Genomic DNA, 25565 nt, shown 5'->3' with positions numbered 1-25565 from the left:
GAGATTTTGAAGTAGTACCCTTTGTATGCATATATGGTTTTTGTTCATTTTTCCAATCTAGTTGGCAGCTCTAGGGATCTCTTACTGCATGATTAAAAGTCTTAGATTTCCAAATTTTACACTGAAACCGTAGAGCTTTGGATTTAAACAGTTAACTTTGTCTACAACTGAACAACCAGGTTAGTGATTTGTGTGTGGATATGAGGTATTTCCAGTCCATTTCAAACATTGATGCTGAGACATGTTTCCCTGACTAAAATAAAGGATAGAACATCCATGTCTTTGTCAGATAGGTTTAGACTTCAAAAGGTGAGAAATCTAGAGCAATTTAGGATGTTTTTCATCAGTTACGTGTTTACATGTGCTTATTATAAGATTAGTTGTTGTGTCTAAAGGTGAGAACCTAGTGCACTTTTGAATGTTTATCATCAGCTACATGTTTACATGTGCATATTATAAGATTAGTTGTTGTGTCAGGAATTTTAACACAACATAAGGTTTTGAACTGTTTTTTGTTGCACTATTCTTTGACTAGTTGTGACCAAGGGTCTCTATTGCATATCTTTTATTCTCATGGATTCAGCAGCAAGTTGAAAAATTCACCTATTCTGGAATAATTACATCCTTTCCCCCAATTGTTTGCTAAAGTTTGAGAACCCTTCCCTATTTCTCCCCATATTCATTCACCAGACCAAGTCTAATATAGTGACAGGAGGATTTCTATAGCTTGCCTATAAGAGCTTGTTAGGGTGAATGCCAGGATGTGAAATAGAGGCGCACAATCTCAGGTTCGATTCTTGTTGCTGGTTGAATGCTCTGGATCACGTGGCATTGTGGCTGGTGCAATCAACATCCTAAGGTTTGGGTCCCCACAGAGAGTTTGAAGGACTTGACTATAAAAGTTTCCTCAGTTATCCAAAATATAACACACACACACACACACACACACCAACCCACCCACCCATCCACATTTTTACATAGCCTGCCTATAAGAAAACAAGTGGATAGAGAAAAATCTAAGGAATTGAGAACAATGGTTATAAACTTTAGTGTACTAGAAAAGATAGACATGGGAATGGGGTGGTGATAATTGTAGATGAAGGCCTAAAGGAGAAAGCCATAGATATGAAGAGAAACAAATGACAAAATAATATCCATGACTTTGTGTTAGGAGAAGTGACAATTGATATAGTAATATGGAACCTTAGTAGAATTAGATGGACTCATTAAATGATAAATCTGGGAATGTTTGGATGAATTTAAGTGAATTGATAACTAGTGGAGGAAAACTTTGTCATATGAAGAAAAATAACTAAACTTTGGGCAAAAATACAACATAATTGAAGCTATATAAGGAAACTACAACTAAGGAGTATTATATATACAACTGGAAATAAATCAAACTAATTTAAAAAACAAATCAGTCCATAAATCAGGAAGAAAAGAATCTGTCAGTTGTGTACAAGCTGCACAACATGGTAAATTTTGACCCTTTAAATTGCCTACAATCTCCCTCAAGATGAAGAACAGATAGCATCCATTTCCAACTTGCTAATGATCTCTTGAAACGGTTTGTTGGTTAGGCTATTAGTCAAAATATCTGCTAGTTACCAATTTGTTGAGATGTATGGAGTACAAATTAGGCCACTATCTAATTTCTCCTTAATAAAATATCGGTCCACCTTGATATGCTTGGTATGTGATCATGTTGGATTGGATTGTGAGCAATGCTGACTCATTGTCACAATACAGTTTCATAGTTCCTTTCCATTGGATTATGAGATCTTCAAGTCTTATCTTCAAATGTAATAACTCATAAATCCCATTTGCCATGACTCTGAATTCAACTTCTACACTCGATTTACGGTTGAATCCAAGACTTTCGAGCTCGTCTTGGACGGAAGGAAGGGAAGATGTCAGATCCTCATCGTGGAGAAGAAACGGGGGGTCTCGACATGGGTTCGATTAGGGCTGGAGAGCTTAGGGCTTTTCAAGGAGGGGCTAATCCACTGTATACGAGATGAAGAAGAAGGGATATGGGAAAAGGAGTGGAGAGAGAGAGGCAAGAGATTCTCTTTGGTGCGGGGTTTCAACAGATCGGGTGGCTTTTTAAGGCTGGGGGTTGTGGATCTGGAACGAAAACATTTTTGCATCTTCTTGTCGAGAGGAAGGAGGGCCAAAAGAGGATGGACGGCTATGGTGGAGACGATTCACCAAATGGAAGAGATGGCGGGTAGAAGAATGGAGATGCAGGAAGTAAGGGCCGGCGGGAAGATCTCTCCGACGAAATCTTACATGGAAGCAGTCACGAGCACAAATCAGAAGGGCGCAAATGCAATCAAGATGAAGGTCTCGAGGGAGGAGATGGCTGGAAACCTACAGAAGCTGAAACATTGTCTCGTCGCGAGCTGGAAGTCCAACAAGAAGGAGGAAGAAGATTTGGAGAAGCTGGGAAGCCTTTGGGCAAGGTCTTGGGGCTTAAAAGGTAAACTAGGACTGACCAAGTTGGAACGAGGTAGGGCATTGTTGGAGTTTGAAGATATAAGAGAGGCTCACCGAGTGGTCTCTTCGGGAAGCAGAGAGATGGGAGGAGTTTTCTTAGGTTTGGATTTTTGGAACCCAAAGACGGGTTGTTGGGGAGAGAAGGAGAGAGCACAGGAAGCATGGGTTAAAATTTTTGGTTTGCCAATGTCGTTATGGAGCCCGGCGATTTTGAAGAAAATAGGGGAGGAATGTGGGGGTTTTGTTGATATTGATGAGCGGACAAGGTCGATGGGGGAAATTCAATGGGCTAGGATACTGGTCAAGATGAGCGGATAAGGAATGGACCACTTGCTACCCAAGAGAAGGCTAGTCTCTTGGGCCGTTTTGACCCCAGAAAAATAACCAATCCAGAGGACCCTTTGAAGTGCTGGGTGCCAGAGGAGATTAAAAGGGAACAGGGGGAGGCAGACTTTTCCTTGACTGACCGAGCCCTTGAGGAAGAAGCAAAGAGGTATGTCCTGCATTCTCATTCTAAAGGATACGGGGTTATGGGGACATCTCTTCCTTCTTCTTCTAATTCTGATCGGGCTCCAGTGGGGGGGTCTTTCGTTTGCCCAGGAGAAACAGAGGAGGAATTATGGGGGGACAAGTCAACCTGGTTGACAGTCTATGAGGGGAATGTTGAGAATGACAATGGACCCTGGAAGTTGGGAGAGGCCAACAAAAACAGAGACAAGGTTAGGGGCAAGGAGGGGAAGGCTGGTGTTTCAGGATCTCAAGACAATGAAAATGAGAAAGAGGAACTATGGGAGGAGTGTGACTTAGCAAAATTCAGCCAGTTCCTGGGTTTCTCTACGAAGGGACTAGAAAGGGAGATATTGAATTTTCTGACCAAAATCAGAAAGAGAAGGGAAAAGATTCACAGCAAAGAATTCTTGGAGAAGTCCAAATTTGAAAGGGAGCTAAAGAGATTGGAATGCTCTGTCAACTATGAGGGGGGGTATAAGCAGAAAAATTTATCACAGGGCAAAGGGAATCAATTGATAGTTGCCCAATGAAGCTGAAGATTATAAGCTGGAATGTGAGGGGAGCGAATGACAATTCTAAGAGGAAAGTTATTAAGAACTATATAAGGAACCAGAGGGTGGATCTATTATGTATTCAGGAAACCAAGATTCAGGAGATGTCGGAGGGTATTGTGAGAAGTTTGGGTACGGGTAGATTTATAGACTGGAGAGCCCTAAATGCGGAGGGGGCTGCGGGTGGCATTTTGATATGTTGGGACAAGAGGGTCTTGGATATTTTGGATTGAGAGGAGGGTCTTTTCACGTTGTCTTGCAGATTCAAAACTATAGAAAATGGGGCTACTTGGGTTTTTACGGGAGTGTATGGTCCTTTTTCTAAAGTGGAAAGGGAGGGAATGTGGGAGGAATTCGGGGCGATAAGAGGTCTTTGGGATGATCCTTGGTGTCTTGGTGGGGATTTCAATATCACTCTATATCAGCAAGAAAGGAGCAGCCAAAGAAGAATTAGTTCAGCCATGAGGAGGTTTGCAGAGACTGTGGAGGACTTAGAGTTGGTGGACCTGCCTCTTCAGGGGGGAGAGTTCACCTGGAATGGGGGGCTTAACAATCAGGCCTGGGCGAGACTAGACAGATTCCTAGTTTCCTCTAGTTGGTTAGATCTGTTTAGTGGTGTTACTCAGGTTAGGTTGTCTCGGCTAATTTCTTATCATTTCCCAATCGTGTTAGAGGGGGGTGGGATTAGAAGAGGCACAACCCCGTTTAGATTCGAAAATATGTGGCTGAAGGTTGAGGGGTTTCAAGACATGGTGAGATCATGGTGGCATGGGATTGATGTCAGGGGCAGTGCTAGCTACAGATTGGCTTTTAAAATGAAGGAAATCAAAAAGAAACTAAAAGTTTGGAACAAAGAGGTTTTTGGGAGGCTGGAAACCAATAAAGCTTCAGCCTTAGACCAAGTAGACTTCTGGGATCGAGTGGAAAGTGAGAGAAATCTGGCTGTGGAGGAGGCTGATTTAAAAAAGGATGCTAAAGACTCCTTTAAGAAATGGGTCCTGTTGGAGGAAGCCCACTGGAGGCAGCACTCAAGGGAGATTTGGATAAGGGAGGGGGATAGAAACACGGGGTTCTTCCATAGAATGGCAAGTGCTCACTGAAGAAACAATGTTATGGGCAGAATTAAGGTTAATGGGGAGTGGCTGGTAGAGGAGCAAGAGGTGAGAGAAGGAGTTGTGAATTCGTTCCAGCAGTTGCTTTCTGAAGATATGGTTTGGCAAGCGGATATTGGTAATATTCAGGTGGGTTGCATCAGCCAGCAAGAAGCAGAGAGTCTGGAAGTCCCTTTTGTAGAGATTGAGATTCATTCGGCGTTGATGGAGATGAATGGGGATAAAGCCCCTGGCCCGGATGGTTTTACTGTAGCCTTCTGGCAAAATGTTTGGGACTTTACCAAAGAGGAGATCATGGAGATGTTTAAGGAATTTCATGAGCATAACTCCTTTGTTAGGAGCCTCAACAATACCTTTTTGGTGTTGATTCCTAAGAAAAGCGGGGCGGAGGATCTGGGTGATTTTAGACCTATCAGTCTGTTGGGGGGTCTCTATAAACTATTGGCTAAAGTTTTAGCTAATAGGCTCAAAAAAGGGATTGGTAAGGTGGTCTCCATTGCTCAAAATGCCTTTGTTATGGGAAGACAAATTCTGGATGCGTCTTTAATTGCTAATGAGGTGATAGATTCGTGGCAAAAGAGAAAAGAAAAGGGCCTTATTTGCAAACTGGATATAGAAAAAGCTTATGACAGCATCAATTGGAACTTTCTAATGAAGGTCCTTCAAAAAATGGGCTTTGGGACCAAGTGGGTGGGATGGATGTGGAGCTGTGTGTCTTCTGCTAAATTCTCTATTCTTGTTAATGGAGTGCCAGCTGGTTTCTTCCCTAACACTAAAGGGCTTCGTCAAGGGGATCCTCTTTCCCCTTACCTCTTTGTGATGGGAATGGAGATTCTGGACGTTCTTATCAGGAGAGTGGTGGAGGGGGGTTATCTTACAGGGTGCAACATTCGGGGCGGTAGTAGAACCTCATTGAATATCTCCCACCTATTTTTTGCTGATGATACAGTTGTGTTTTGTGAGGCGAATAAAGATCAAGTTTCTCATTTAAGCTGGATTCTCATTTGGTTTGAAGCGGCTTCGGGTCTTCGTATTAATCTAGCCAAAAGTGAAATCATTCCAGTTGGAGAAGTGGAGGAGATTCTTGAGATGGCAGCTGAGCTAGGGTGTAGGGTGGGGTCTCTGCCCTCCCAGTACTTGGGCCTCCCTTTAGGAGTCCCCAATAGGGCTTCTTCTATGTGGGATGGAGTGGAAGAGAAGGTCAGGAGGAGACTTGCGCTTTGGAAAAGACAGTACATCTCTAAAGGGGGGAGGATCACTCTGATAAAGAGTACCTTGGCTAGTATGCCAATCTACCAAATGTCTATATTCCGTATGCCCAAGTCTGTTGCTAAACGAGTGGAGAAAACCCAAAGAGATTTCCTATGGGGGGGTGGAAACTTGGAGGGAAAAGTTCACCTGGTTAAATGGGATGTGGTCTGCTCAGAAAAATGCAATGGAGGGCTAGGACTAAGGAGAATAGCCACTTTGAATAGAGCCTTGCTGGGTAAATGGATTTGGAGGTTTGCTTGTGAAAAGGATAACCTTTGGAAACAAGTGATTTCAACGAAATATGGGCAAGAGGAATATGGTTGGAGGGCTAAGAAGGCTAGTGGGGCGGCTGGTGTGGGGGTCTGGAAGGAAATCATGAAAGAATCTGAATGGTGTTGGGAAAATTTGGCTTTTCTAGTTGGGAAGGGGTCCAAAATTAAATTTTGGAAAGACAGATGGTGCACCGAAACTCCGTTGTCCCAATGCTTCTACCACCTTTTTGTTCTTGCAGTGCATAGAGACGCCACGATTGAGGAGATGTGGGACCAACATTCGGGCCAAGGAGATTGGAATCTTGTTTTTGTGAGGGACTTCAATGACTGGGAAATGGATATGGTTGGTGATTTGCTCCATACTTTAAGGGGTCATAGGCCTTCCATGGAGGATGATTCAGTTATATGGAGGCAAGGAAGAAATGGTCGTTTCAGGGTTAAAGAAGCTTACAGGCTGTTGGACAAGCCTAATGCCACTGAGTTTCCCGCAAGGAGAATATGGGTGGATAGGGTGCCAACTAAAGTCTATTTTTTTGCCTGGGAGGCTACATGGGGGAAGGTGCTCACTCTGGACAGGCTCCAGATAAGAGGGGTGCAACTCCCAAATTGCTGTTTTTTGTGTGGTTGTGATGAAGAGAATGTAAATCATATTCTTTTACACTGTATAGTGACTAGAGCCTTATGGGATATTATTTTTGGGTTGATAGATATTAAGTGGGTCCTCCCAGAAACTGTAAAGGAGACTTTAATCTCCTGGAGGGGCTCATTTGTAGGGAAGAAAAGGAAAAAGATTTGGAAATCCATTTCGTTGTGTATTTTTTGGACGGTTTGGAAGGAGAGGAATAGGTTAGCGTTTAGGGGAGGTGTGGTGAATATCCAGAGGTTAAAGAGTTCTTTTGTTTGTAATTTATGGAATTGGGCCAAAGTGTACTTAGGTAAGGAGTCTTTCTCCCTTATAGGTTTTTTGGAGTGGATAGCTTCCACTTGAGGGGAGGTAGTTCTTTTTGGTCCTTTTCTCTTTTTGAGGCTGTAGCCGTCTTGTATACTCCCTGTATGCTTTGTGGCGATTAGCCTTTTCTAATGCAATTCTTGTTTACTTATCAAAAAAAAAAAAAAACTGATTATTTCATACTTCTCCATGTCACCAAATTTCTCCCGGCCTAAGATTGTAGAATATCCTAACATTGATCTTCTATCAACTAAGGACTTTGTCCAATCTGCATCAATAGTTCATGTAATGAGATAAGTATAAAGGATTCCAAGAAGATGTAGTAAAGCCTGCTGGGACTGGACAGAGAAAAAGGTAAAGATCTAAAGAAAGATCAAGTGCATAAAAAATGGCGAGGATAAGAAAATTTAGTAGGAGTTAAAGAAATGGAAGAAAAATTGGACATTTGCTTTCTTAAGTTATTTAATTAAATCACACAGGGAATGTAAGTTTGGGAGAAGTAAAACACTTCTAGGGACAGAAATTGCATTTTTTTCAAGGAATTAGGATAACAAAGGTAAAAGGTTATGAAAAAGATGAAAGAGGAAAGTTTCCAGACTCGATGGAATTCCAGTTTAAGCATGGAAGTGTATCTGTGTGGATTGTGTAGCTTGGATTATGTAGTCAACCCAAAGCAGTTAGTTTGTGTGTGTGGAGTTACCATTGAGGCTTGGAAGTTTATGGGTGATGATTGTGGAACTTGGATTCATGTTGTCAACCCAAAGTAGTTTGTGTGTGTGTCTGCATGTGTAAACACCTAAAAGGCTAAATTATCTAACTGTTGTGCTAAACTTGTTTCATATGTTTTTCTCCTCTCCCTACTAAGAAACTTATATTTATTTATCTTAATCTTTATTAGTTTCTTCAAGTTTTTTCCTGGATGTTTGATTGTTATTTTCCAAACTATGTGCTTCATATTCCCTGCCATTCTCTAATTGATTACAGCATTATCTTTCAGGGTGAAGCGCTGGTAATGGGTTATGATGACATGGGGTATGTTGTTCCCTTTGTTTTCTATTTTTTAGACAATATCCTAGAAGTCATTTCAATCCTTAATTGGCTGCTTGACTATGGATATTAACCTTGTCAGAGTTGCATAATGTACTAACCATCAAATAGTCTTTGATGGCATGTTAACTGTTTAATAAGAACTATTACAACTTGGCATATGAACTATACTGTTGTTGTGAACTTGTGAATTACTATATATGGCATTTTCCCTGGCAAAAGCCTTAGTAACCATCACATGATAGTAACAAGTCATAACAATCCATATAGTTACTTTTACTGTAAAACAAGTAGGTGTAATTCCTCTTAGACAACAATATACGTTGACATGAGGAGGAACATATTTAGTAGTTATATCATAAGCAATAGCGTGAATAATCATATACCTTATTGAGATATGTAAACCAAGGGGAGTCTTCTGAGAACTATATATGAGAATTTCATCTTATAGAGCTCAAGCAAAAAACCCAAATACCTGTTGCAATTGATACGTAATAAAAAGTTTTAAACTTCTTCATCCTCTGGTTCGTATGTGTCTGCACTACCAAACTAGGCTGATTTTTAAGTGGGAATCCCATAGCACACTTTTTGGGACCAAGTTTTGGAAAGATTTTCTAGAAGACCAGAAGTGAGCTTATTAATCCATAGGTTGACCTGGTATAATATTAGGTTGACCTTTGTCTGCAGATCCTTTTTGTTGGTGTTCAAGGTCCCAATAAAGGTCGCAGCTCAAATTGAGAGAAACCAAAGAGATTTCTTGTGATCTGGTTCTAGTGGGGCAAATTGAGTGTAGAGACCAAAATGAGGAGTGTATTGATTAGGTTGCCTTGGATAAGTGGTTGTCAGGGTTTCTTAAAGAGAACATATCTCTTTGACATAAGGTTATTAGAAGCATTTATAGGCTACACTCTAATGTTTAAGATGCCAACACCTGTGATAAGTGATCAAACCTTTGCCCATGGAAGGCCATTGCCAAGTCTTTTCTGAATTTTCTCAATTCACTCGTTTGTGTATAAATATTGGTACAAAGATTTGTCTTTGGAAAATACTTGGCTGGGAGATCGACCTCTTAACTTTCAGTTCCCTGATCTTTATCTACTTTCCAGGTCTAGAGATTCTACAATCTGTCAAAATTTAGATTTTGCTACAGTGTCTAGATCTTGGAATTTTAACTTTTGCTGCCAACCTGTTGGAACTTGAAATTCATGAACTTTCCTTTTTGTCCCTCTTTATTTCATGTCTACCTGTTGCCATCTTTCCCTGATATTTGAATGTTGTTGCTTACTCTTGTCAGGTTTGATCCAGTCTTTCTTTCTGGATCTTTTCAAATTCTGTGTTTCCAGCTTCTTTTTCCACAGCCATTATCATTGGAAGCCAAAGCTTCACATGAAGTTGGAGCTTTCACCTAGTTTGTGAGGGAGAAAAGGTCAATACCAATGACATATTACAACTAAGAAGGCCTTTTAGAAATCTGATTGCTGACTAGTGTATTATGTATTCATGCAGTAGCAAGACGATTATCTTTTCCTCTGCTTGTCGGTCTGTCAGTTCAGATGTCATGTTTTCCTTTAATTTCCCATCTTGGGTATGTTAGGATTTTGTATAAATAAAAATTGTATGCTTGCAAAGTTAAATATCGAGTTGTAATCTAGAAGGCAAGTGGTGCCTTTCTGCAAACTAACGTATGAAGAAGGAAGACAGATTTAAGAGCAGGACATTTTAATGAAGCACAAGAAAGAGTTATTGACAAATTGGGCTTGAAGATTAACATGATTAATGTTTTAAGAGTAACTTTTTAATGGTTTTGAAGATCAAAAACCAAGCTAGCACAATGTTTTTAATGATGGAATATCTTTTCAAAATGTGGTAGGCCTTAAATCTTTGATTATGGTTTTTTGTGAATGAACCTCATTGAAATAGGCTAAAATTTGCATGTTGACTAATTGAGCTTGAAGATTAGCATGATCAAGGTCCCTTTCAATAATTGTAATTTTTCCATATGCTCCTGCACTGTTCCAAAGCAAGAATTCATTGGCAACTAGTTTTTTCTCTTATTGTTGTGCTTTGGGTAATACACTCTCTAGTAAGAGGAAATGATGCAGGACAACCCTAGGATGGTTTCCTACAAGCAAATAGGTGGACTAGGGGTTTATGGCAATAAAATAAAATAAAATATGGGTAAAGGAGATAAGGAGAAGAAGGAATAGAATCTTAAAGTCGCAGTAAGGCCTTTTAAGAGTTTCACTTAGAAGAAAATCAATGGAGTCTTACCATATAGAATTGCAAAGTATGCAAGAAAATGTAATATTATTAATTATCAATTATCAATCAATACTTTGGCTTACATCAATTAGCCTCTAAGAAATCTAAAGTCTATTGGGATTCTAATAACTTATTATGACTCTAATTTTAATTCTCATATAACTTAATTAGCTACTCTTAATTGAACTCTAATAAATACTAATTCTAATTTAATTCCAACTAGTGCTAATGCTCATCCTCATCAATTCCCCTCAACTTAGAAAAAAACTTGACCTCGAGTTTTAATTATTTTCCATGGTCAATTGAAATCCTAAGCTATGCCTTCCACCCTTTTTTCTTCATCGACTCTTTACCATGGTAAGATAGAATCTCAATATCTCTTGAACTTCTTCAATGCAAGATAAGTATCAAACTTTGAAAGACTTTCCAATGTTGTGAAACAAGTTGATAGTTCTCAAAATAATTGTGTCATCAACAAGCTTGTTGTAAGTTGTACGTTACACAAAGGATGATGTTTATTAGGTAATTCTACAAGCCATAAGTAAAAAAAATCAAGGATATTTCCTACTTCTATTAAATATTCTTTGTCTTTCTCTTTAAATTCATCAACTTCTTAAGCTATTAGAGCAAAAATAATTTTAGTTTCCATGCTCTCCTTTTTAAATTAACACATGGTAAGCACCTTTTTTAGTTGTGCTTTTTTTGGTTTCTTGGTGGAACTTCTTTCATTGGACGAAGGATCTTCTTCCACCAATTGTGCATGAGAGTGTGTATTTTCGTAGCCATCATGTTGAGCCCTTTTATTAAAAAGCAAGGGTCTTCCAAGCAAAATATGACTTACTTTTATTGGTAAGACCTCACACCATACAATCTCTTCAAAGTCCTTATAAAAAAAAAAGTGATTAAGCAGCAAAAATTTGCTGGAATAGAGGTGTTGTTAACCTATGCAACTAATTTGGATGTTTCTTTGTTTTAATGTTTAGCTTTTGAACAAGCTCTTATGAAGCTATGTTTAAACTATTATCGCCATCAATGATAATGGTGCATAGCCTCCCTTGGCAAGATATATGTGTATAAAAAATGCTAGTATGTCACCCACCTTCTTATTTTTTCACCTTTGGAACAACTAACAAATGTTGCACTATAACATTATGGCCTTCTATCGTACCATCATAACAGTCACATTCTTCACTAAGTTCGTCTTCATTGCGAGTCACTTCTTCCTTTGGATAACTTTCCAATTCAAATTTTGGTTCTTTAACATAAAAGCATAAACCTTTGTTTTGGGCACACAACAACATAATGACCATGCCCACCACACTTAAAGCATAATGGAGCCTCACCTACCTTTTTATTTTTAATACACATTGGAATTTTACTCTTATTAGCACCTCTATTAGGCACATTTGAAGCCTATTGATTGCTGTCCCCACCATTTACATGATTAAAAGTTTTGAAGTTTGTTGTGCTTAAAGGTTTTCTTGTTGTCCAATTGGAGAAAGTGCTCTCAATTTGTGGGCTTGGACATTAGGAAGCTTGAAACTTGAACCCTTCTATTTTAAGGCTAGTTGATAAACATCATCTACAGTATAAGTGTGTGCAATTGTCATCTCAAGCTAAATCTCCATTCAAAGTCCAATGTATAACATGCTACAAGTTGAGCCTCACTTTCCCACACTTGATTCCGAATACTCAATCATGGAATTTTGCTCCTAATTTGTGAACTTGACATTAGGAAGCCTGAAACTTGAACCCTTCTTCTATTTTAAGGCTAATTGATAAACATTATCTACGGTATAAGTGTGTGTAGCTATCATCTCAAGTCAAATCTCCATTCAAAGTCCAACTTTATAACAGGCACCAAGTTGAGCCTCACTTTTCTACACTTGACTCCAAATACTCAATCACAGAATTCCTTCTTCAACTAAGTACCTTGTTTGAGAGAAAACAATTTTGTGTACATGAGTTGTTCATGGTCGACAAGGAGAAAAATGCTCCTTCATCTTCAACTTCATTTTGTCCCATGTGTCTATAGGTTGGTGGTTGGTTCTAAAAAGTCAATTCTCAATATTATGTCACTATAGATGTGTTGTTCCTTTCAATTTTGTCTTTACAAAAAAAACTTTTCTATTTTTAGGCGTAGCATACCAATCAAAGTAATCTTCCATTGGCAAAATCCAATTAAAAAAAAAGTTGTTGGATTTAATTTTCCATAAAATTCAGCAATTTCAAGGCACACCTTTTTTGTCATATTATCATCTTGCTCAAAGATTTTGCCCTTTCTTTGGTTTCCTATCACATTGCTTGCGTGCAATTAATGCACCACATTGTCTTCATCCAACCTTGTCTCAGTCATATAGCCCACATCTGTCATGTGTCATGCTTTGCTCATAGCTCTGTGTCCATGCTCTTATGCCTTATCTAAGCTATTACACAATTGGGTGTGTGTAAGCCTTAATGGGGCCTTTCACGTGTGCACGGAGAGACTTGGTGTGCTCATGCCATGGCATAGCCCAGAACCTTGGGTTACCCCAAGTGAGACCCTCTCTTCCCCTCTTAAAGAGCATTCTAAGCCATTTCCAATATGTTAGGAGGAGATATCAAGGATGCTTCATAAGCATAATGGATTTTATCTAATTATAGAAAATCCAGAAAAATACTCCATCACTCAGAAAATTTAACTTAGGCCTCCAACAATGTAGAGGACCCACCAAAGCACCAACATCTAATACTTGTCATGCCAAGCCTACATGAGTGTGACATCACATGTTGCCATTGCCATACATGTGCCCATGAGTCATGTAAAGTGTGTTGGCAATGATGTGTGTGTTTGTAGCACTACCCATTGCCCATTGCACATTGCCTTGCTGCACTTGTGCCACTCAACCACTGCTCTAATCCGTTCAAGGCAACTTTAGCCAAACCTTAACCTTTGCCACAAGTAAGTTTTCCAAGCCACAAAACCTTGCTTTAGTTTAGGCATGCCACCATTAGTATGCCCTAGACCATGTGGGTGCAAGGTGCTGTCACACATGCCCATGTCATGCCCTTTAATGGCTAAGGTGCTAACACAAACCCTTTTTCTTTTCTTTTGCACAAAGCTACCATCCTATAAAAAGAGGATATAAGTAAAGATGGAAACTTCCCTAGTCATAATTGATGATTATGTGATTGGCTATATCTTCCTTTTGTTTATCACAAACAAACTAATTCACAAGGGAGAATCCTTTGGTCATGATTCGATTAATAGTACGAATATTTTCCCATACCACCTCCCACATAAAGAAACATACCTTTGAAGGAGCAATTGAAGTCCAAATTGAGAGGAAAAAAGGGTGAAATTGCCTAAGAAAAAAAAAAAAACGGAAAAACACCATTTTTCAGGGCATTCACACCAAACTATACCTAGAGTCTGTTTGAATAGTGTAGTGGCTTAGAAGCTCTAGCAAAAACACCATATTCAACTCACAATCTTGAAATTTCCTTCTAAACCTGAGTAACCATTGACTTGGGTTTCCATTTCCACCCAAAATTTGTTGTCAGTGTGTAGGTTTAAAGGTGAGGGCTAGCAAGGGAGGTTGTTTTGGGTACGTTCCATATGGTGTATAGGTTTACTTACTATTTTGGAGGTTCCAATCGTTTATTTCTTTGTTGTGGGGAGGATTTCTCATCCTTCCTTTGTACTTTTCAAATCCTTATTTAATATATTACCTTGTTGTTTCTCATCAAAAAAGAAAAAAAAATAATTAAATAAAAATTCCTCTCTAGTACCCATAGACTCATAGAAAGTCCTTTTGATACTTCTTGTCTTAATCTTGTCAAGAATCACAAACGAAGAGAAAAGATTAGACCCATGAGTTCGAATTCTTCCAATTTTTGGAGTTTCCACTTAAACCTGGTACCTTTTATTGCTTGCCTTTTATTGATTTATTTGAATTAATTTGCCTTAAAAAGGATCATAATGGAAAAGACTAATGAAATTGCAAAGAAATTAATCCATATTCCGAAAGGTCTTCTATGCAACTAATAGACAATACAAGTTTTGTGGCAATATTTGTTGAGGTCATTTAGGTCTCTCCCAGATCTATGGTTGTATATTGGTGATATTACCTTTCAGAGCTTTAGAGGTTTTTATGGGAGCAAGTTTCTTGGGAGAGTGGTTATGGTCACTCTACTTTAGGTGATTTGGTTAGAAAGGAATGCCAGAATTATCAAGGATGGATGGAAGCATGCTGACTTTTTGTAGGGCACAGTCTATTTTCTTTATTTCCTGTGGTTGTCAGCTGCCTCAAAGGTACCTGAGAGCCTTGGTGGATGTGATCATCTTGGTCTGGAGGTCTGTTGGTTCATAAGGTAGATGAAGTGCCTGCTAACTGAAAAAGTCTCCCTCTGTGAAGTTTAATTTGATGGTTGTTTAGAACAAGGTGAGTCTTCCAAGATCATGTGAATGGGGTGATCAAGGCCTTCTCCAAGTCAATGGGAAAGGGGCTAGCTATTGGGGCTGAGGTGTTGGCATTGCTTGAGGGCTCGACTTGGCTGCTTGATTGGGATTTACAATATTCTAGTGGAAGTGACTCAACTATAGTAAATTTTTGGGTCTATGAAAGAGAGAGTTGGTTGCATAAAATCTTCAATCTTTATAAAATCTTCAAACCTGGCTGACCAAAGTAGAGGTTTACTAAGAAAGTTGCTCCTCTGCTAGAGGGTTTTGTAAGAGACGTTACTTTCTAGAGCCATGGATTTTAGAGTTCTAAGCTTAGTTTTCAGTTGTATTTTGGCTTTGCTCCTTGTTTTTTTGATTTGTTGTTGATTTATGGTTGTATTTGCATTTCCCTTGCAAAGCTTCCTGTTTCTTCTTGTACTTTTGATCTTGAATCAATGAAAATGTCATTTCTAACCTATGTGATATATCTATTTACATATACACACATACACATATATAACAAAATGTAATAAATATATTATATTAAAATTAAAATAAATCAAATAATATGCAAGGAAACTGGTATTTATTTGGATGATCTATGGGTACCAGTGCAGAATCATATGGTACTTATATTGTTTACCTATAATTTGTAATGTGTTGTGTTTGTTCATACACAAAACACGCAGGTATGAACTCTGGAAACCATATCTTAGATCAATGATGGAATGTGACATGAAAGCAGTCAGTATAGGCACAAAAAGGAGAAATGAAGTTTTAACAACTTGCTTGGAGCAGATGAAAGCTTGCTTTTTAGATGTAAGTTGTTGCTTGACATGAAGCCAAATTTCTGTTGTTGGAAAGTCATGCTGTAACTTCCTCTATGTTTATAAACAACTTTAAAATTGTCTGCATGAGTTTGTGAAACGAAACATATTAAGGTGGCTATGATAATTCCCTGGTTCATTCAAATGCCTTTGCAAAAGCATTGGTAGAAGGACTCTAACTAAATGGCACCTATCATGCTCGTTTATAAATCTTGAACACATCAACTTTTTGGACATGTAATATAATAGAAAGAAATGCTGCACCTGCATGGTTGTGCTGCTGTGGATTAATTTGTGAATGAATTGCAAACCTGAATATTCCAATGTAGATAATACAAGAATATATGAGATTGTATATGGTTCTAACATCCTTGTGATCCATGACACATTTTCTAAGAACTGCTGACATTCTTTTGAGATTCTGATGCCCTAAAGAAGACTGAATGATGTTTAGTAATGATTTTTTTTTTCATTTTATCTAGACAAGATGTCTTTGATTTTACTGTAAAAAAAATACTAGGTGCGAAAGTATTCCCTTTTTCCAAATAGATTACAAACGTGTGCATTTTCCAAGCAAGTGTGGAAGGTAGAGTATACTAAAGCTGCACTACGTATTTCTTCACATTGATTTGGTTTTGTTATTTAACCCTTAAATATATCCTATTTTCAAGAATTGGAAATGAAAAATAAAGGAAAAGAAAGCTGAAGAGGAGAATTAGTGTGTGAGTGTGTGTAGAGAAATGAAAAAATAAACTAAGGAAAAGGAGGCTAGAGAGGAGAATGAGTCCAAATGAGATTTGTTCTTATATGTGAAAAGCAGATACGTAATTGCTTACAAGATTAGGCCTTTCCAAAAGTGTCCAAATCTTTTTAGGACTGGGCAACAGATGATGCCATTATTATTTCAGTGCTTGCTTGGATGTTGATATATTTTCCATATAACTTCTTCCAGTTCTTAGTATCTTACACATTTTAGTGTTTCTCAGGATGTTATATATTTTAATATATCTATGTTGTCTGATATGTTTATATTTGGTTGATATCAATTATCACTACCAAATTGAAATACTTGCAGGCAAGGCTGAACAAAGTAAAACTCTTAGAAGCCATGGCACTTTTCTTTGAGAGGTGGTTCCTTAACTTCCTCTGCCTCATATAAATACAATACATCTTTGTAATGCATCTGATGTTATCCTTGCAGATCTAATAGATCTAGTGGGGATGAGCAGCATGAAGTTGGAGATGTTGTTCGACAATGCACTCTTTGCCAGGAATCAGATATGGTCCTGAGGCGAAAACCAGTAATGATTCTCACTCAGTAGATGTCACTTGTATAAATTGTTTTTTTTTTTTTTTTTTTTTTGTCTATTATTAGTACTTATTCTTTATTTTGCAAAATTATTTAGATCTTCTGTTTGGCTTTCATGTGCACACCATTATGCAATTTCTCTTCTTATTTACATTTTCCATGGTCTTTTATTGTCACAATAACTCATTTGTTCTCACCATCATATACTGGTAAATCAGTGTAGGAGTTTTGTTGTGAATTGATCAAAATAGCTAAAACTCCCAATGATCAAAGTCCAAAGAAACTAAGAATAAACTTAGAACATAGGATGACGTCCTAATGATGAGAGTTTAATGGAGCTAAGAATAAACTTAGAACCTAAGATGACATCCTTATGATGGGAGTCCAAAGGGACGAAGAATAAATTCGATAAATCCTACGATGGTGTCCCAATGATGGGAGTCCAAAGGAACAAATAATAAACTTAGATAGAACCTACGATGATGTCCTAATGATGAGAGTCCAAAGGAATTGAGATTAAACTTAGATAGTACCTAGGATGACATCCTTGTGATGAGAGTCGAAAGGAACAAAGAATAAACTTAGAGAGAACCTAGGATGGCATCCTTGTAAGGAACAAAGAATAATAGGACGCCATCCTTGGTTTCATCTAAGTTTATTCTTAGTTCCTTGGGTTTCTCATCATTTGGACACCATCTTAGGTTTTATCTAAAGTTTATTCTTTGTTCCTTTGGTCTCTCATCATTGGGACACCATTGTACGTTTTAAGTTTACATTTAGTTCCTTTGGTTTCTCATCATTGGGATTCCATCCTAGGTTCTATCCAAGTTTATTCATAGTTCCTTTTGACTCTCATCATTGGGATGCCATCCTAGGTTCCATCTAGGTTTATTCTTTGTTCCTTTGGTTTCTCATCATTAGGATGACTTCCTAAGTTCTATCTATAAACAAGGGTTAAGTGTTCGCCTTAGAATTATTTCAACAGAAATCCAACCCATACTGGTGGTTTGTTAGCCCACTCCTTTCATCTCAAGGGTGGTCAAACACCTTCAAGGGCTCCCATCATCGTGATGGAGTGTCCCTAATACCTCCTCCATATTCTCAGTATTCATAATAGAGGTCAGCCTCACGTAATGTCAATGCTCATCCAGCACAGCAGTCGCTACCTAAGAAATGGAAGGCACCCTACACCTGCTCTTCAAGTGTGTTGATCATTAGATAGCAAGTTGTTACATCTATGATACCCACTTCTTCACTACACATGAAGGTAACTCACAACACTTTGCATGCCTAAGAACTACTACTCATCCCAATCTTAGTATCATGTACACTATGCCATCACCATCTTGTGGCACACTTGGTAATCCCCTTCCCTTTTAGCCATTGATGTTATAATTTTGTCAACCAGTTGCTCTGTCATCGTCTATAATAAGGGCGCTACAATGACTACCACCTAACATAGCCTGAGGCATTTTTTCCTGTCGTTATCTCCACTTTTCTTAATCACTCCACTTGATCTCCTCAAGTTGGGGTAGGCACCCTATTTCTATCATTGTAACATGTAACATTCATGGCCCATATACTATACATTTTTCAGGGGCATATACATATTAATATTGTATGATATATTATTATGACTGCTTTGTCATTTATAATTCTAAGTCACCTATCTGACGAGACATCTTAGTACCGATGGTTGTATCATTAATGATAGATATTGGACAACTATTTGGCAAGGGCACATATACAAAAAATAGGCACAAGAGAATCTACAAATTCAAAATGTAGGAGTTACAACAATATGTATCTTAGGGATATGGCAATGAAATAATATATATAACATATACATTTGTAATTATATATGACCAAAATCAAATTTGTTGAGCTCTCTTTCTCTCTCTTTGTGGTTGTCAATCAAATCCTCAAAATCTTCCACTCTTATTATTGAATAAGGGTCTTGCTTTGCTTTCTAAAGCAATATGTTATTTTTAACCACACCATATCCTAAACAAATAGGTAGTCTTCTAGATGCACAATACTAGGAAATGGTCTAATTTTTTAAGGAATATTTTTGAGTTTAGGATATTTTTCATTGTGTTTGGCCATAAATGTTGAGCAATTTGTGTTTGCACATATTGAATTCAGACATGGCCACTATTTGAAGTATCCATGCCTTGAACTATATGCGTATATATAATGTGTTTATTGCTAGACCATTATTATACATTTCTCCTTCAAAAGTGATTGTAAAATATCTTCTTAATTGGATGTGATGTGTTGTTGAACTACATTGTCCATCCAAGTAGAGAATGTCCAAATAGAGGGGGGAAAAAAAAACAAATCCTTTTTTTTATTTTTGGTGGAAGACAAAACCTATCTTAGTCTCGATTTTGATGGATTTATAAGAGAGTGAGTTAATCAATCCCCCTCTAAGGAATCCTTCTTTTATACAGTCAAATGTGCAAGATTCCCCTGTATGCAAGAGATTGGGTGGATTTTTATATTCAAATGAGTGAGAGCAAAGTTTTTCTTAAAGCCTCTAAGAAATTCTTCCTAGGTTGAACTTTGATCATTGCCTGATTATTTTAGACACCAATCCATTTAAGTGAGGACGAACTTCTTTTAAATTTGATAATATGTGGTTGCTTAACTTAGATTTCTTGGAAAAATTTATTACTTGGTGGAGATAGCTTCATAGCAAAGGGTGGGCAGGTTATAGGTTCATGAAGAATCTATAATTTTATTAAATCAAAATTGAAAGAATGAAATGAGGTGTTTCTTAGAGAGTTAAAGGAAAGGAAGAAGAATATGATATTACTAATACTACTAGTCTTGATGTTATTGAGTAGGAAGAGAATCTATTTCCTAAGCTTTCAGCGCCTAGGGCCTTGAGAATGGGGAGTTAAAAGGAATTGTTATTAAGGAAAGAGGTGCATTGGAAGCAAAAAATTAGGGTGAAATGGGTAAAAGAGAGGGATTGTAGTGGAAGAATGGAATTAGGGAAGTTATGATTTTGTATAAGAGAATTAGATAATCTCGTGATCAAAGGGATTTGTTGCAATTGAGTTAGGAAAGTTTCTAATTTAGGTGTTAGGATTTTTTGTACATATTATATATATATATATATATATGTGTGTGTGTGTGTGTGTCTATAGAAAATTTTAATTTTGTAAGAAAAGAGAAATTTTCACCCTTTATTCTTCCATCTCTCTTTTATACATGAAACTCATCAAGAAAGTAATTGGAGACCTCAGTGCCCCATGTAGTTGGACTCACCTCTACTTTACGTTGTCCGTCATTGCTGCAAATAAAGATCATTGTCACACCACTAAGTCTTCTTCCACCTCACATCATTATCAAAGCCCTCACTGTCACCTCTATTGTCCACTTTGTTTTCACCTTATTCTGCCATTGTCCTCACCTCGCACCGTAGTCGTCTCCACCTCATGTTGCCACTGTTAAACCCTAGCATCCCAAAGCAAAGAGCTTTGCTTACTTTCCTCCGAGTTCTATTTAAGGATTTGTTTTTATCTCCTTAAAAGAAAAAGTTTTTAAAAGTTTGTTTTTATTTCTTCATAAAAATAAATAAATAAATAAATGAATAAAAATTTCTAAGCTATCACAAACTACTGCCTTCACCAATCCTTCTGAAGGAGTGAATACCACTCATAACATGGGATAATTGCAAAATATTCAAATGACATACATACTTAATGGGAAGAATTATCTAAAATGGTCACAACTTGTTCATACATTTTTTAAAGGAAAAGGAAAATTAAGTCACCTCCTAGGAACTAGACCAAGAAGAAAGGACCCTCGGTTTGATACCTGGGATGAGCAAGACTCGATGATTATGGCATGGTTGTGGAACTCCATGACACTTGAAATTAGTGTCACTTGTATGTTCTTGACAACTGCTAAAAACATTTGGGACGCAGTTCACTAGACATACTCGAAGGCATTAGATGCAACACAAATGTACAAAATTAAAGTCAAGACTGGAGCAATGAAACAAGGAAACAAGACATTCACGAAGTATGCTAATATGTTAAAAAACCTATGGCAAGAACTTGATTACTATTGATATATTAAGACAAAATGTCCTGAGGATGCCGCAATCCTGAAGAATTATATTGAAAAAAATGAAGTGTATGATTTCTTAGTTTGTCTCAATGTTGAGTTTGACTAAGTTAGAGTCCGAATTCTAAGCAAAGAGCTTCTGACTTTAAATGAGATTATTTCTATTATTCGAGTAGTAGAAAGCAGGAGAAGTATCATGCTTGAATGCCAGAATATGGAAGGCTCGGCTATGGTTGCTAACAAAAGGAGTGATCAAAAGGCTAGCACTGCTGATAATAAAAAGACTAATCGATCAAGAGTTTTAAACCGTGAAAACATGGATAACTTATGATGCACTTACTGCCAGTAGCCTAAACATACACAGGAGAAGTGTTGGAAACTTCATGGTAAGCCAACCACATCCAGCAAAGAGTAGGGTTAAAATGGAGGGTAGCAAAGGGATAATGGGCAAGCCAACTTGTCCTTTGTTCAACCAGTTGAAGAAAAATCCCTGGAACAAGGTGGATTCAATTAAGAGGAAATTAAAAAATTAAGAGCTTTGTTGGGAACTCTTGAGAAACCTTCAAGTAAGAAATTTTCAAGTACCTGCTCATTTGCACTTTCAGGTAAGTTTCCTATTTCTATTGGATTAAAAGTCTCGGATGAAACCTTTGCCAATTTTGGGTTTTAGATTCAGGTGCCGTAGATCACATGACTCATTCATCACACCAATTTAATAACTGTAACCTTTGTCCAAGTAGTAAGAAAATATTCACAGGAGATGGTTCATTAACCACTGTTGCGGGTGTAGGAGATGTCCAAATTAGTCCTACACTCACACTTAGAAATGTGTTTCATGTTCCCAAGTTATCCACTAATCTCTTCTCTATACAAAAGCTTACACGAGATTTAGGTTGCAATGTGACATTTTACCCTATTCATTGTGTATTTCAGGACCAAGACTTGAGGAAGATGATTGGACTTGCTAAGCATCAGAACAGGCTATGCTACTTTGAGACATCAAGCGAGTCATCTGTATCTTTTCCTTCTATGCATCACCTTGTCAATAAAGAAAAAATTTGGCTTCATCATCGTAGACTTAGACATCCGTCATTTAGAACTCTGAAGATTATGTTTCCTTCTTTATTTAGAAAATTAGATGTTGAGAGTTTCTACTATGATGTATTGTGAACTTGCCAAATACAAGCGTTCAACCTTCCTCACCAATAATAATAATAGAAGTTCAGGGCCTTTTCATCTAATTCATAGTGATATTTAAGGCCCTTCCCCTGTTCCTAATATATTTAGGGCATGTTGGTTTGTGTCTTTTAGATTTTCTTACTTGATGTGAGTTTTGTTCTTCCAAACTTTCATAACATGATAAAACACTAGTTTGTGTCACTATCAAGAGGTTTTGGTCCGATAATGCCAGAAATTATTTCAATCAAGCCCTAACTCCATACTTTCAACATGAGGGAATAATTCATGAGTCATCATGTATCAACTCCCTACAACAAAATGGAGTTGTTGAGAGGAAAAATGGTCACCTTCTTGATACAACACAAGCTTTTTTGTTTCAAAAATATGTGCTTAAATCTTATTAGGGGGAAGTCGTCTAAACCACCACACATCTCATGAACTGATTACCTTCTAAAGTCTTAGGTTTCAAATGTCCAATGGATATACTTTCATTGTTTTATCCTAATATGAGGACCACAATCCATTTCATCCCTCAGATATTTTGGTGTGTGTCCTTTGCACATGTTCATAGTCCAAACAAAGGAAAGTTTGACCTAAAAGTAGTCAAATGTATTTTTGTAGGATATTTCTCAACTGAAAAGGGGTATAACTATTACCATGCACCATCCAAAAAGTTTTTTGTCTTAGCAGATGTTACTTTCAGCGAGAATGAGTCCTATTTTTCTGCTCCTTATCTTCAAGGGGAGAATTCCATCAAGGAAGACAAGGATCAGGATTCCTATCTCATTAGTCCCGTTCTCACTAACCCTCCTACAGTCTCTGGTCCAGTGTTTGATCCAGTATCTGTACCGCACTTCTATGAACCCGAGTCGTCTCTGCTTAAGCTTACTCATGGGAATCAAATGACTAGCAAAGTTACTTAAGGAAGAAAGTTGCAATTCCTAAACTTATACAAGTTCAAGAATTTGAACCGACTTCCAGATATGAGGTAACAATTTTTCATCCTTCCTCACAAACCAAATCAAAACTTCAATCCGAAAAATCTATTGATCAGAATTGTGTGAGAAGATTTATGGGTTCTTTGAAATCAAGCACCTTGGAAGGCAATCAATTGATAAGATGAGTAGCAGTTAAAACAGCCTCCCCCAATATGTCTTTGGAACATTCATTTGAAAAATCAAGGCTCTAGTTACCTCTAACAAATGTCTATTTTTCCGTTCAACCACCCCCATTTTATTGTGGTGTATCGGTACAAGAGGATTGATGAACAATTCCTTCTTTTTCAAAATATGATGATAAATATTGGTTGAAGTACTCTCTTCCATTATTGGATCTCACCATTTGGATTTTGGCATCAAATTGGGTTTTTACCATTTTATGAAAAGCAGGAAAAATAGTGTTAACATCAGATTTGTGTTTCATAAGAAATACTCATGTAATCCTTGTGTAATCATCAATAAAAGACAAACCATTTTGCCCCATAAATACTTTGAATTTGAGTATACCACCAAACATCGTTGTGGATTAGGCCAAATGGAATAGAACATTTATTATTCCTTAAAGGGAATGACACATGGTGGTGTTTAGCGAATTCACACACATCACAATGAAAACTTTGAATATCTAGTTTTCCAAACATAGTAGGGAACATCCTTTTTAACAAAGAAAAAGATGGATGACCAAGACGGAAATGGGATAACCAAACTTGATTCTTATTGGTAGTGTGTTCTTCCGACATGTAGGATAGAGGGATAGAATCATATTTGTCACTTTTACCTTCAAGAAAGTGCAACCCTTCTTTCTCAGTAGCATGCCCAATCATCTTCCCCGTGAAACAGTCCTAAAAAACACATTTAGAAGATGTAAATATCACTGAGCAATTAAGGTCTTTGGTAATCTGAGGAATTGATAACAAATTTGCAGACAACTTGGGAACATGTAGGACATTTTTCAAGGTTAAGGATGGTGAAATGGAAATATTTCCTCAACCAGCTATACTGACTAAAGTTCCATTAGCAATCTTTATTTTTTTGTTTCCAAAACAATAAGTGGAGGACTTGGAGGAACTGGTCATATGGTTTGAAGCCCCTGAATCTATGATCCAAGTGCTTGTGTACTGATTCTAGAGGCACTTAGGGCTTGGGAATACTTACCTGTTTGGGCAAAATAACTAGGACCCTCTGGTTTTTCAAGCTGTGAAATAAACTGCTTCAGCTTATTGATCTCCTCCTTGTTGAAAATTTCTCATAGCAGCAGTGTTTTCCAGCTGTTTCACTTCTATATCAGCAACATAACTTTGGAGCTTATAACCTGATTTCTTTCCAAAGAAATTTGAAGGCTTGCCATGTAACTTCCAGCAGTTTCCCCTGGTGTGACAATTCTTGCAGCAGTAGCTACACCAAAGTGAGTCATTTTCACTTGGTTTTCGTCTCTCCATCTTTCCTGAATTTGCAGCATTAGTAGCAACAATAGTGGTAGTCATGACTCCGTCATTAATACTTGACTTAGAGATAAACAGTGCAGAACCATCCATAGGATCAAACGTTTTCAGTGTTACATTTATTCATCACTCTTCTCCTCTTACAATAGAAAATGCTTCATTCAATGAAGGCAATGGATCTCTCCCAAGAATCTGGACCCTAACTTGATCAAATTCACCATTCAAACCAGCCAAAAAATCAAAGAGTCTCTCTTTCTCAAGAAACTCTTGGTATATTGTTGCATCTTTACTGCATTCCATCTTAAAACTTTGATAATGATTCTACTCAAGCCATAATCCCTTTATAACACTGTAATACTCAGTTATGGAAAGGGTACCTTGTTTGGCATCATGGATTTTTGTCTTTGAGTTCATATATCTGAGCAGCATCCCACACCTTGGAGGAGGTTTGATGAATTGCATCCCAAATTTCCTTTGCCATAGAAAGGAACATGCAAGTACGACTTATTTTCAGCTGCATGGAGTTCCATAACCAAGACATAATCTGAGAATTTTCTTCATCCCAAGAGACAAAATTTGGATCATCCTTATTGATTTTAGGACCAAGAAGATGACTTAGCTTCCCCTTTCCTTTAATATAGGTTTTCACCAATTGAGACCACTGCAGATAATTTTCACTATTAAGTTTGAAGGAAGTAGAAACATTCTGATAATCACCAAGAGTTGTGCTCTGGGTTGTGAATTGGTTGGTTGTATTAGTACTAATTTCAGACATGTGTGGAGAAGAAAAATAGTTTGTCTGGAAGCCTATTAGTATTAAAGAAAGTTGAGTTACCAACAATTAAGGTTGG

At 37.6% G+C, this 25565-nt stretch overlaps 1 protein-coding gene across 4 annotated transcripts in view; it reads left to right on the top strand.

Moving 5' to 3' along the window:
* LOC100248256 (DNA topoisomerase 3-alpha) overlaps positions 1-25565 on the top strand; it is an 81258-nt gene that overhangs the window by 42057 nt on the left and 13636 nt on the right. For 2 of the 4 annotated variants that reach the window (XM_059736541.1, XM_059736540.1), the window contains exons 14-18: positions 8145-8179; positions 15569-15698; positions 16782-16834; positions 16908-17007; positions 22029-22109. In XM_059736541.1, the coding sequence (XP_059592524.1) occupies positions 8145-8179; positions 15569-15698; positions 16782-16834; positions 16908-17007; positions 22029-22109 (399 nt within the window). The remainder of the gene's footprint in view (positions 1-8144; positions 8180-15568; positions 15699-16781; positions 16835-16907; positions 17008-22028; positions 22110-25565) is intronic. The other 2 variants (XM_010651052.3, XM_010651051.3) reach the window with 1 other exon arrangement.

The sequence above is a fragment of the Vitis vinifera genome, chromosome 4 (genome assembly GCF_030704535.1).
Source record: "Vitis vinifera cultivar Pinot Noir 40024 chromosome 4, ASM3070453v1".
NCBI classification, from domain to species: Eukaryota; Viridiplantae; Streptophyta; class Magnoliopsida; order Vitales; family Vitaceae; genus Vitis; species Vitis vinifera.
This window is presented reverse-complemented; position numbering and strand designations above follow the sequence as displayed.